The sequence below is a fragment of the Lithobates pipiens genome, unplaced genomic scaffold (assembly GCF_037356315.1).
Source record: "Lithobates pipiens isolate NorthernLeopardFrog02 unplaced genomic scaffold, aLitPip1_a1.2 Scaffold_23, whole genome shotgun sequence".
Lineage (NCBI taxonomy): Eukaryota > Metazoa > Chordata > Amphibia > Anura > Ranidae > Lithobates > Lithobates pipiens.
Genome location: NW_027507785.1, coordinates 3,794,502 through 3,807,746, shown reverse-complemented (window position 1 = coordinate 3,807,746; position 13,245 = coordinate 3,794,502). Strand labels below are relative to the sequence as shown.

The 13,245-nt window shown below is 47.3% G+C and overlaps 1 protein-coding gene across 1 annotated transcript in view; it reads right to left on the bottom strand.

The window, feature by feature from the left end:
* The window catches only part of LOC143926817 (vomeronasal type-2 receptor 26-like), a 112,288-nt gene extending 99,320 nt beyond the window's left edge, over window positions 1–12,968 (bottom strand). Inside the window, exon 1 of the mRNA XM_077450858.1 lies at window positions 12,155–12,968. Coding sequence (XP_077306984.1) covers window positions 12,155–12,892 — 738 coding nt within the window. The 5' untranslated portion in view covers window positions 12,893–12,968. The remainder of the gene's footprint in view (window positions 1–12,154) is intronic.
* Between the last annotated feature and the right edge of the window lie 277 nt (window positions 12,969–13,245).

The following is a 13,245-nucleotide window of genomic DNA, read 5'->3' as shown; positions in this document are numbered from 1 at the left end:
GTAGCGAGCAGGGATCGTAGGAACATGGGATCAAGGCCAGCCGAGCATGAGAGAAATGAGAAAATCTGTTTTGTGCACAGGACATGGATGGGAGCATGGGAATCACAAATAGAGTTCCAAAGGCAAGATACTAGTTTAGAGCGGGAACAAACACAAAGAAGCAACTATAACATGGCACACATCCGTTGCAGATCCCAAAAACATGAAGGGAGAAACGAAACGTGAACTAAACATAACAGCAACATAAATGATCAGTTATACATTAGAGAAATAACACAGTTCCCCAAACAAAAACGCCAGGTAAAAATAAATAACAACAAAGAACAAAAAAAAATGTGGGGGGGGGGAGAAAATAAAAAAAGGGGGGGAAGGAGGAGAGAGGGGGACGGGGGGAAGGGGGGGGGGTGGAGGGGGGGAGGGAGGGGAGGGGGGGAAAGGGAAGGGGGTGGTAAGCAGATGAGGGGGTCTCAGCGTACCGACGCTATCATTAGGACAGTCTTGAAAACAGAGTGGGAAGCGGTAAACTAGCCCATGGGAGGCGGGTGCAGGAGCATTGACAGTACCTGGAGCCAAGTAGATTAGGATGTCCAAAGCAAAAGACCCAGAAGAGTCACCTACGTCAGAGTTCCAGAGACAAGGTACTGGATCCGGGTAGACTGGGATTCCCAAAGTCAAAGTTCCAGAATATTCATCCTCGTAAGAAGTTCTTGTAAGACGTTGAAATACCTCGGTTGTTCGTGCCTAAAGGAATCTGGAGAGAGGGAAGAAGAAAGAAAAAAGAAGAAAAAAAAAAAAAAGGGGGGGGGAGAGGGGGACAAAAATAGGGGGGGGGGAGAAGAAAAATGGGAGGGAGGAGGTCGCTCCTACAACTGGCGTTCTTTTGGGATGGAGCTGATGAAGAATGTTGTTGCCTTCAGTTGGTGAACAGGAGCACTAAAGAAGGTGGTAGGGTAGCTTTAAGCATCCTGGCGATCCCTTCTTGGGGTGTCAGCAAGGTGCGCGCTGCGTGAAGAGAGATCCCGTCTGGACTGGCGGTCACCAGGGGAGGTGGGGTCCAGTCTGCGACGTCTGGAGCTCGGTCGTTGACTCTTAGGCGATGCATTAAGAACCACTGACTTCCACGGCTCAGTAGGGAAGTAGAAGGCACACCACTCCGGTATGTCTACCAGCGGTATGTCCAGTTGTTCACAGAATGTGGGCAGATCTTCCGGGGTTCTGAGCAATGCAGTGCGTCCTCTGGAGGTAGCAGATAGACAAAATGGGAACTTCCATCTATATTGGATGTTACGTGTGCGCAATACGTCCAGCAGGGGGCGCAGGGTGCGCCTGTTCTGCAGAGTTATTTGTGAGAGGTCCTGAAAAAGCTTTACTTCTGACCCATTGAACAGAATGCGTCCCCGTTCTCTCGCCTTCCTAAGGATTTCTTCCTTAAGGGGGAAGTTAACAATACAACAGATAATGTCTCTAGGAGGTTCAGAGTCCCTGGGGGGGGGGGGTCTCAGTGCGCGGTGAATACGTTCCATTTCTATAGGGGAATCAGCAGGCCGGTCCAGCAGATCATTAAAAATGGCACATACTGTCTGTGGCATGGAGGCCGCATCTACTCCCTCAGGAACCCCTCTCAGTCTAAGGTTATGTCTGCGCCCCCTGTTGTCTAAATCCTCCACAGCTCAAATATGTGGGGCAGCTGCATATCATAAGACCTCTGTACTTGCCTGATCGCTGCTGCTTGTAGCTGGGAGGTATCCTCTACTGCCGCCAGGCGATGATTCATGGCGTGGATATCCGTTTTCAGTTCAGCGATGGCGGATGTCAGGGTGTGTTTAATATCCAGGGCCACACTCTGTAAATCTCGCTGGAGGTCCAAGAGGCTCAGGGCTGCGGGATGTTCCGGCGTCCGGTCCACGGCGTATCTACGCGAGGCCGGGGATGCGGCCTGCGCGTCTTGGGAGGCCTGCGAGGCCTGCGTCTCCACGTGTTGGCCCGCCAGGCGGGAGCGGAACATCTCCGGGATATTGTTGCAGAGATGTGCCCCGGGGTCCTTAACAGGTTCCTTCACATTGTGAGGGGTCGAGGTGCTTCTATTCGACCTGCCCATGGTGGCTGCTAGCTTATATCCTCTGGAGAAGCCGCTTTTCTTCTCCTTGGTGCGGGAGCTCTCCTTTCAAGGAGCCATCTCGGGTCCCGTCCAAGCCACGCCCCCCATGCAGGTTTTTTATTTAAAATTTGGCGTGGAGTTCCCCCTCAAGAGCTGATTATTCTGTAATTAGCCACGGCCAAAGTCGCCTGGCCTGGGGGTGACTTAAAGTCACATTGTAAGCCCCCCAAGTCATGTTGATGTCGCCCCCAGTTATGCTGTGATTCATACTCAAGTTGTGTCCAAGTTGCCTCCCAAAGTCTGGAAGTCGTGTTGCCCCTGTGTGAACCGGCTTTTAGAGTCTTTCACCCATTGTTGTTTGTGTTAATTAACTATATTGCTATTGTGTGAAGGAGTTCTTTGTTGATATTTATGATAATGTGTATTGTAGTTAGGGAGCCACGAAAAAACAAGGCTAGGACCTGAAAGGTCATATCTCGGAGTCACCTAGTCTGAAAATGATTAGTTAGTATTGTTAGCCCTTGTACACACGGTCGGACATTCCGACAACAAAATCCATCAGATTTTGTCAGATGGATTTTGTCCTAAACTGTTGTTGCATACACACGGTCGGACAAAGTTGTCAGAAAATCCGATCGTACGTAACGTGATGACATTATTTTGTTACGACGGGACCACGTTCAGGCTAGTAGCCAATAGCTTTGGTCTAGGAATTTGATCTGAGCATGCGTGGCACTTTGTATGATTGGAATTCTCTACACACAATCGGACAAAGTCCGATCGGATCATGTTGTCGGAAAGTTTTATAGCCCAGCTCTAAAACTTTGTCCATCGGATATTCTGATGGAAACAGTCCGATAGAGCCCACACACAGTTGGATTATCCAACAACACGGTCCGAATGGACATTTTCCATCGGAATGTCCGACCGTGTGTACAAGGGCTAAGAGTGATATGAGTGGGGAGGGGGACCTCCTCTTACACTGTATATAAGACTGTATTCTTGTTCTAATAAACAGTTCATGTTCAGCAACCAAAGGAGTATTGCCTTGTTTGTTGTTGGGAGCGGCTGGAATATCTGATATTTATATTCAGACTGGGAGGAAACGGTATATGACGAAAGCATTCAAGCGGAGTGTGGTACGTTTCAATTTTTGGTTGTAACCTCATGAAATGTGGAAAATGTCAAGGGGTATGAATACTTTTTCAAAGGCACTATAAACAATCCATTGATTCACACATGTGATTTATTAATTATACAGGATTTATATAGTGCCAACAGTTAGCGCAGTGCTTTACAATATAAAGGGGGACAGTACAATTACTATACAATTCAATACAGAAGGAATAAGAGCCCTGCTCATGGAACTTACAATCTAAAGGGGGGGGGGGGGTGGTACAAGAGGTGATAGCTGTGGCTATGATCTGATAGAGGTGACTCGGGTTCACTTCTTACTTAGAGGTGGGTGGGCTTCCCTGAATAAGTGGGTTTTCAGGGATCTCCTAAAGGTGGACAGGGTGGGGGCTTATTGGACATACTGGGGCTGGGAGTTCCAGAGGATGGGAGAGGTTCTGGAGTTAACAAGGGAGCTAGAGAGTAGGAGGTCTTGGAAGGAGCAGAGAGGATGATTTGGGCGATATCTGCAGATGAGGTTGGTGATGGAGCTGGATGCGATGTTGTGGATGGCCTTGTATGCCGTGGTTAGTATTTTGAATATTATACGGTGGGGTAGGGGAAGCCAGTGAAGTGATTGGCAGAGAGGGGCAGCAGTCACAGATTGGTTAGTAAGGTATGTTAGTCTAGCAGCAGCATTAGACTGAAGTAAGGGTTGGTCAGTGAGAAGGGAGTTGCAGTAGTCAAGTCGAGGAAATAACCAAGGAGTGAATAAGTTCTTTTGTGGTGTCGTTAGTCAGGAAGGGTTGAATTCTGGAAATGTTGTGGAGGTTAAGGCGGCAAGATTTAGCCAGTGATTGGATGTTGGGGCCGAAGGAGGGGTGGGAGCCTAGGATTACACCCAGGACCCTGGCATGTGTAGAGGGACCAATGATTGTGCTGTTGATATCAATGGTAAAGTCACGTAGAAAAGATCGGGGAGGAGGAAATATTACAAGCTCAGTTTTAGAAAGATTGAGTTTAAGGAAGTGGTGTGACATCCATACTGATATGTGCAACTGGTGCCGCTCAGCCTCCCACGGCTCCGCACCTCCTGCCCTTGAGATACACACAGACAGGCTCTCAGGGAAAGAGAGAGCCTGTCAAGCTGCTGCAGGGGTTTTCATCCCCTCACTCTCACTGACACTGCCACCTGCCTTGTTCCCTCCCCCTGTTTTCCTTTAGGTAGGAAGAAGAGAGACAATTCGCTGAAAGACTGCAGGAGCTGCAAGGCATCCTGGGGCATTGTCAGAAATCATGAATCAGACTGAGACAGAAGTACAATTAAATCACACTTATTTATTAATAAAAATAAAAAGGCAAATAGAAAAAGCGTAGTCAAGCACAGCCAGAGTACAGTAACCAGATCAGGTAATCAGCCAGGCCAGAAGTTAGGGATCAAAGTAGAGCAACCAGAAGCAGGATAAGGAGCCAGAAGGGATGTCAGCAAGCCAGTCTTTAAACAAACCACAGGAGATGGTTTCTAGTGATGTGACCAAGGCAAAAGGCAGAGGTGAAGTGAGCTGGAAGGCTGACAGTACCCCCTCCTCAATGACCCCTCTCCCTCAAAAGATGACCGGGCTTGAGGGGAAACCGTCTATGGAACTGGCTGGGGAGGACAGGGGCATGTACATCAGAGGATGAAACCCAGGAGCGTTCCTCCGGACCGTACCCCTTCCAATGCACTAGGTACTGTATGCTCCCACAGAACCTGCAGGAGTCAACAATGGATTGTACCTCATACTCCTCATGGTTCTCAACCTGAATAGGATGAGGACATGGCACTGAGGTGGTAAATCGGTTACAGACCAAAGGTTTCAATAAGGAGACATGAAACACATTTTAAGATGCACATACTAGGAGGAAAGTCCAACGCATAAGCCACTGGGTTAATCCTGCGAAGGATAAGGAAAGGCCCTATAAACCGAGGAGCAAACTTTAGTGAGGGAACATGAAGCAGGCGGTTGCGAGATGACAGCCAGACCCCATCCCCAACCTGGTAGGAAGGCACAGGCAGGCGTCTGCAGTCAGCAAGGAGTCTGTACCTATCATTAGCATGACGCAAAGCCTCCTGGACTTGTACCCAGGTGGAACGAAGACCACCGAGATGCTCCTCTACTGCAGGAATACTCTGCGGAACAAACGAGTCAGGCAACATGGAAGGTTGGAAACCATAATTCGCCATAAATGGAGACAATCGGGAGCCAGAATTCAAGGCACTGTTGTGAGCAAACTCTGCCCAAGGTAATAGGTCTGACCAGTTGTTATGATGGTCAGAAATATAGCAACATAGGAATTGCTCCAAGGACTGATTGGCTCATTCTGCAGCCCCATTAGACTGCGGGTGATACACAGAAGAGAACGCAAGCTGGATTCCCAACTCTGCACAAAAGGCTCGCCAGAACCCGGGAGACAAACTGACTGCCCCTATCCGAGACAATCAACCTGGGTTGCCCATGTAAGCAAAAGATCGCCCAAGCAAAAATGGAAGCCAGTTCCTTAGAGGTGGGCAACTTCTTAAGTGGAATACAATGACACATCTTTGAGAACCGGCAACCACCATAAGGATAAGTGTTGCCTTGTGAGTTGGGCAATTCCACAATAAAATCCATAGACAGGTGAGTCCAGGGCCTCTCTCCATTGGGTAAGGGTTGTAGGAGGCCCACTGGAAGGTGTCATGGAGTCTTACTCTAAGCACACACGGGACAGGCAGCTACGAAGGCAGTAACATCAGCCCGTAGACTAGGCCATCAGAACTGTTGTGAAATGGCCTAAATGAGTTGATTCTTCCCAGGATGGCCAGCTGCCTTGGGAGAATGGTAAGTCTGGAGCACAGCAGTACGGAGACTCTCTGGGACAAAGCAGCGGTCACAAGGTTTATCAGGAGGAGCATGGACCTGAGCAGCAACAATTTTGTCACCCAAAGGAGAAGTAAGTCTGGTGCGAACCTTAGCCAAGATACGATCAGGAGGAATCATAGGAACCGGAACCAACTCCGACTTGGAAGTAGAGGAAAATTGTCGTGACAAGGCATCAGACCTTACATTCTTAGTATCGGGTAAGAATGAGACAATGTAATTAAAGCTTGACAAGAAAAGAGCCCATCGTGACCTTCTGGGAGAGAGTCGCTAAACCTCAGACAAGAATGTAAGATTCTTATGGTCAGTAAGAATAAGAACAGGCACAGTGGTACCTTCAAAGAGATGTCTCCATTATTTCAGGGCTAAAATGATCGCCAACAGCTCTCTGTCACCAATCTCATAATTGCACTCAGCAGGTGACAATTTCTTGGAAAAGTAGCCACACGGATGCATAGCGCTCTCAGAGTTAGGACGTTGAGACAGAAGAGCGCCAACTCCAGTCTCAGAAGCATCAACTTCTAGGATAAAAGGCAACGTAGGATCAGGATGTGCCAACACAGGAGCAGAAACAAAGGCAGCCTTGAGAGTCTCAAAGGCCTTAATGGACTCCAGAGACCAACTCTGTGGGTTACCGTTCTTTCTGGTCATATCAGTCAGAGGCTTGACCAGAGATGAGACGTTACAAATAAACTTCCGATAGTAGTTGGCAAAACCCAGGAAACGCTGCAGAGGATGTAAACCCACAGGTCGAGGCCAACGTAGGACTGCAGAAAGTTTCTCTGAGTCCATCGAAAAAACCACCAGTGGAAATGACATAGCCCAGGAATGTAACCTGTTTACGATGGAATTCGCACTTCTCCAGTTTATAATAGAGATTTTTTTCTCTTAGTTTCTGAAGTACACGACAGACATCTGTGTTGTGGCTCTCCAGGGTCTTGGAAAATATGAGAATATCATCGAGATAAACCACCACACACAACTGCAACAAATCTGGGAGGACATCGTTAATAAATTCCAGGAAAACTGCCGGGGCGTTACAAAGGCCAAAAGGCATTACCAGGAATTCATAATGGCCTGTTCTAGTATTAAACGCTGTTTTCCACTCATCGCCCTACTTAATGTGCATGAGATTGTATGCCCCTCTCAGGTCAAGCTTTGTGAAAACCGTTGCTCCCTTGAGGCGGTCAAATAACTCTGTAATCAATGGAATTGGGTAGGCATTCTTAAACGTGACACGATTGAGACCCCTATAATCTATACAAGGTCTCAGTTCACCGCTCTTCTTTTTCACAAAGAAGAAACCACCACCAGCAGGAGACGAGGATTTGCAGATGAAACCTCGAGAAAGTGCGTCAGCAACATACTCCTCCATGGCCCTATCCTCCAAGACCGACAAAGGGTAAACCCAGCCACGAGGAGGTATGGCACCAGGTTGAAGGTCAATTGTGCAATCATAAGACCGGTGTGGAGGCAAACTACCGGCTTGACCTTTATCAAAGACATCACTAAAATCGCGGTACTCCTCTGGCAGGGAGGGGAGTGAAGAGGTGCACAGGACCTTGGATGCCTTCCGGAAGCATGTCTCACTGCATTGTGGTGACCAGGAGAGAACCTCAGCAGGGAGCCAATCAAAAGAGGGGTTGTGCCTCTGTAACCAAGGATAACCAATAACCAGTGAAAACCTGGGTGAGGAAATGACTTGGAATTGGATTATCTCATGGTGAAGAGCCCCTACAGCCATGGACAACGCAACCGTCTCATGAGTCATATGGGCAGGCTGTAAAGGTCTCCCATCAAGAGCCTCAATGGCAAGTGGAGTGTCATGCAGCTGCAGAGGAATCGAGTGCTGCGAAACAAATGCAGCATCAATGAACAGCACAGTGGGCAGTGGTTAGCACTCTCACCTAGCAGTAAAAAGGGTCACTGCTTAGAATCCCAACCATGACACTACCTGCCTGGAGTTTTCATGTTCTCCCTGTGCCTGTGTGGGTTTCCTCCGGGTACTCCAGTTTCCTCCCACACTCCAAAGACATGCTGATAGGTTAATTGGCTTCTCTCCAATATTGGCCCTAGTATATGAATGGAGACCTTGGATTGTGGGCTCCTTGAGGGTAGGGACTGATGTGAGTGTGCAATGTACAGGGATAGGGACAATTGTAGACACTCACTCAGGTTAAAATAGATGGACTGGTGTCTTTATTCAACCTTACTAACTATGTAACTATGTAACAGGCCTGCAGCCCCAGAGTTGATTAGAGCCTGTATCTCGATGGACGACTCAGCCCAAGAAAGGGTGACCAAAACCAGGGGCTTATCCTTCTGGATAACTGGGGATGAAAAAAAAGCCACTTAAGGTCTGTCTATGACAGGGTCTCAGGGTTCGGGCGTTCCCTGGATGGGTAGGACAAGACTTCAAAAAGTAACCTGCCTGGCCACAATAAAGGCACCATCTCTCCTTCCTCCTAAAGGCTCTCTCATCCGCAGAGAGATGAGTGAAGCCCAGGTGCATAGGTTCATCTTCACTGACCAACTCAGTACCAGGAGGCATGGGAGGTGAGGGATGCATGGGTGGACTACAAAGCTTGGAGGCAAATGCACAGGAGGCTTCCGCAAGTGCTCCTTAAGAGAAAGTCTTTCTCTGAGTATGGAGTCAATGAGGATGGCAAACAAGATCAAGCTCTCCAGCTCAGTGGGTATATCTCGGGCTGCTATCTCATCCTTGATGGAATCCAAGAGACCGTGAGAAAAAGCAGCCATGAGGGCCTCATTGTTCCTCCTCTGCTGCCAGAGTACGGAATTCAATGGCATAGTCAGCAACAGTTCTCGCACTCTGTTTGGTGGACATGAGGCACTTGGCAGCAGAAGCAGAGCGTGCGGGAATGTCAAATACCCTTTTAAATGAGGCGACAAACTGAGAGTAACTGCGTCTCCCATAGAGGGTTAGCCCAGGCCAAGGCTTTCTCAGAAAGCAAAGATATCACAAAACCTACTTTGCTTCTGTCCGTGGGAAACACCTGGGGCAGCATCTTGAAGTATATCTCAACCTGATTGAGAAACCCTCTGCATTGAACTGGATCACCCCCAAATCACTGGGGAAGCGGAGCAGAACCAGACATACCTCTTATAGAGGTAATACTCGAGGCGGGTGCCTGCACAGAGACTGACACAGCAGCAGGGATGGCCTGCAACTCAGGTTGTACCAGAGCAGCCACCATGGGGGATTCCAGGTGAGCCGTGCGATTCAGGATTGTTTGTAATGATCCATGCGGTGATCTTGCTCAAATATTACCACCCGGTGACCCCTCCCCCTCTGTCATCACAGGAAAGCCATAGGGAAGTCCCCGTCAAGTCCCTGTGCATCAGAGGGGGGCAGTGGTCACCGGGTGGCCCCCTCCCCTGTTATATAAGAACTGTCAGAAGAAGAGAAGCCCCACACAGCGGGAGCCTCCCATTGTGCGGAGAACGAAGCAAGGAAGAAGAGACACTGTGGAGGAAGATGCCGGACAAGAACACCGGAGAAAGAAGCAGAGGATCGGAGGAAGAAGAATATGGAGGAAGAAAAAGATGGAGGAAGAAACTGAAGGATGAAGGAAAGAAGAAGGAAGTAGATGGAAAGAAGAAGACTTAAATAAAGGAATTGTCAAAAACTGGCTGTTGTCAGTTTTAACACTTTTGTCACTTTTTTGGGTGAAATGGCAGGGATACAAAAGTACCCCCTTACGATTTCACACGGGGGCGGGATCTGGGGATCCCCTTGTTAAAGGGGGCTTCCAGATTTCGATAAGCCCCTGCCTGCAGACCCCCACAACCACCTGCCAGGGTTGTGGGGATGAGGCCCTTGTCCTCATCAACATGGGGACATGGTGCTCTGGGGGGGTCACAGACCCCCAAAGCATCCTCCCCATGTTGAGGGTATGGTTCAGGAGGGGGGGGCGCTCTCCCGTGGCCTGCCAAGTTGCGTGCTTGGATAAAGGGTCTGGCATGGATTTTTGGGAGAACTCCACACCTGAAGGGCCTGGTAATTGAATTTAGGGGGAACCCCACACTTTTTTTTTTTTTTATCAATGACTTTCAATAACTGTTCTCTGTATTACGGGAGCCAACAATTCATTATAGTCACAAGTGATTTTAAATGACTTTCTTTCTTTCTTTCGGAAATGACACTTTGTGCAGGGACAGTTCTAAGCACGGGAAACATGAGCCCCTTTACAGGCATACTATACACACCCCGCAGGTACGAAATTTAAAGGAATATTTCTCTTTTATTGTTTCACTTTAAGCATTATTAAAATCACTGCTCCCGAAAAAACAGACATTTTTAAAACTTTTCTTTGCATTGATACATGTCCCCTGGGGCAGGACCCGGGTCCCCAAACACTTTTTAGGACAATAACTTTTGAAAAAGTGCCATTACATTGCCGAACACCGAACTCTAACCCGAACATACAGTAAATTGTTCGGGTCAGGGACCCAAAAACCCAAAAGTCCGGTAACAACCCGAATTTTACAGTTCAGGTTCGCTCAACCCTACTCAATACCCTTTCAGTAAACTTTTTCTAACATCAACTTACAATACAGTGAGTTTGTCTTATTGTAAGTGTAGCATTGGCTCCTGACAAGCACACGCTATGTGTTTTTCAAAGTTAATATTCCTGAAACCACTGTTGGATTTTAGGGCTAATTATGCCAAATTATGATCTCAGTATCAGTCTAGCTGGATTGCACTGACTTCTCCTTGGCCGCGGGGCTCGCTGTCAATGCCGGCAAGTATGAAAACGCAGTTTAGCTGGGTATATTGAATGCCCTTCTTTCTCTCGGAATTAGCCCAGTGGGAGTGTGTGCCCTGCTGTGCATTCCGGGAGGGGGTATTTAAGGTACTGAGATCATGTGTTTCAGGGTTACGGTCCAGTCCAGAAGAGATATTCTGTCTGTTTGGTTCTGGTCCTCCTGACCAGCCCCAGTGGCCCTCCTGGCCTGGGGTGCGGATCCATGCAATTCCGAGTCTCGGGGCTAGATAGCCCGAGACAAAGCAACTGCAAGGACAGGCCTGAATGGATATCGGTGCCTAATTATCCAAGGGTGGTCCGCGCCATCTCGTCTAAAGAGAGGTCCAGCAACTGGAGAAGCATCCAGGGGAGGACTCTTCGGGAGAAGGCCATGTACAAGGCTGGTTTCTCTGAAGGAGCCTGGAGGCTCAGTTTAAGGACACTTTATGGATCTACATTCATACGGTATCACCGGACTGGCTGTGAGATACTGGTATCGTATAATAGCTCTCTAAATTTATCTACTGTAAGTCCCTCAGTTACATTCAAGTCTGTGCCAGATACTTTTTGCTCAAGTATTCTACATACAAGTCTGTGGCAGAGACTTTGCTTTACCTAACACTTCACCGGCTGCTAGGCCTAGTGAGAGGAAGTCTATCCGGGGGTTGTGATAATCCAGCTGTGAAACATTTGTTCTCTGGATTTCTTCTATAAGAGACTTTCTATCTTCGCAGTTCCAAAAGTACCTGAACTTTCACCTGAACCCTCTACCTTACCTTCAAGAGAATGTTTTATCTTTTGAATAAATAACCCAAAATGGAAGATAAAGTATCAGTTTCTACATTTCTTTGGGCCATCTACCACAGGAAACCCTAGACAGAGACGAAGTGAAGAAGGTAGCGGTAAGCCCAATAAAACCAGCAGCTCCTTCGGGGGTCAGTGCTACATAGGAATGGAACCCGAAGTGTCAGAGATAAGGATAGCCAGTGGGAAAATGAACAATTCAGCAACTCCCAAGGGAGTAGTGCGCTACATTACAAATGATGTGAGCAGGCTGCAGTTCCTCTTTGATGTGTCTCTTAACATACAAAGCAATTAGTATAAAAATAAACAAAAAAAAACATATGAATAAAAGACCAAAAATATCCCATCACATTTGCATTTTTCCTGATTGCCCAGACAGTGAGAGAGTGGAGAGAGACGGCCGATCATTCTGATAATTATTATATAATATAGGACAGGGTCAGAGTAATATAAACACTTATTATCCAACTTACTCTGTGCTGGAATCCATTGTGTTCAGATTTATTTTTCGTGTAGTACATGTCGTGTAGAGCACTGGCCAGAAGATATGCAGCCCTGTATGCAAAGGAAGGTATTGGTGTTGTATCAGCAAATATGAGTGACACATCTCTTAAACCGGTACAAACTTCTGGCAAAAAAGATTGCGATAAAGACAAAAGATTAATTTTTTTGTTGTTTGGGGAAAGACAATTAAAGCTATAAATCCAAATATCTTCCATTATCGGGTCATATAAGCAGTCGGAGATGTTGAAACCATGGGGATAAATATTGACGTTTACAGATATTTGTTCTGACCAAACAAATATGAAGCTGCAGTTGGCTGCTATAGAGTCATTTTCATTCATAACTTTTAGTTTACTCCATGAAGGTGGCAAAATCATTGTGATCCGATTTAAAATCGAGCGCATATAAGGAGTAAAAAAGTGCATTGCGGTAGTTCCACACACTATGGCAACTTTAGCTGTTGATTTATCAAGAATTGTCCTTCTCTGAATATCATCTTTATCTTCTTCTTGGATTTGAAAGATATATTCTGTACAGATCCCGTGTTGGCTCATCATCTTACTCAGCTCTTGGGCCTCCTCATCACCGCTGCCGTCAAATGCTGTTAATATTCCAACCCAGTTCCATCCAAAATGCTGCAACAGTTTTATAAGGGTTGTATAATACAGCCAATCGTCTGGGGTCACACGGAATAAAGTTGGATACATTTTCCCATCACTCAGGCGAGGGTCGGTGACTCGATAACTGATCTGGATAAGATATTGAGAACAATTCTAATGGGATGGCATTATATAGACCAGTGTTTCTCATCCGGGGTTCTGCGAGAAGCCGTCAGGGGTTTTGCCGCAAATTGTTTTTATGGTGGATGTATACCGCCCAATATTTTCTCTAGTCTGTTCTTAATGCTCACTGACAGTCAGTATTGTCAGCTGGCATTAATACCCCATGGTTCCTCTGTAATTCTGACTCCTATCCAGTCAGGGGGCGGATCAGGGAGGAGTGCGGAGAGTGGGAGCTGAAGGAGGGCATTTAGATGATTATGGCAATGCTGACCATGTGG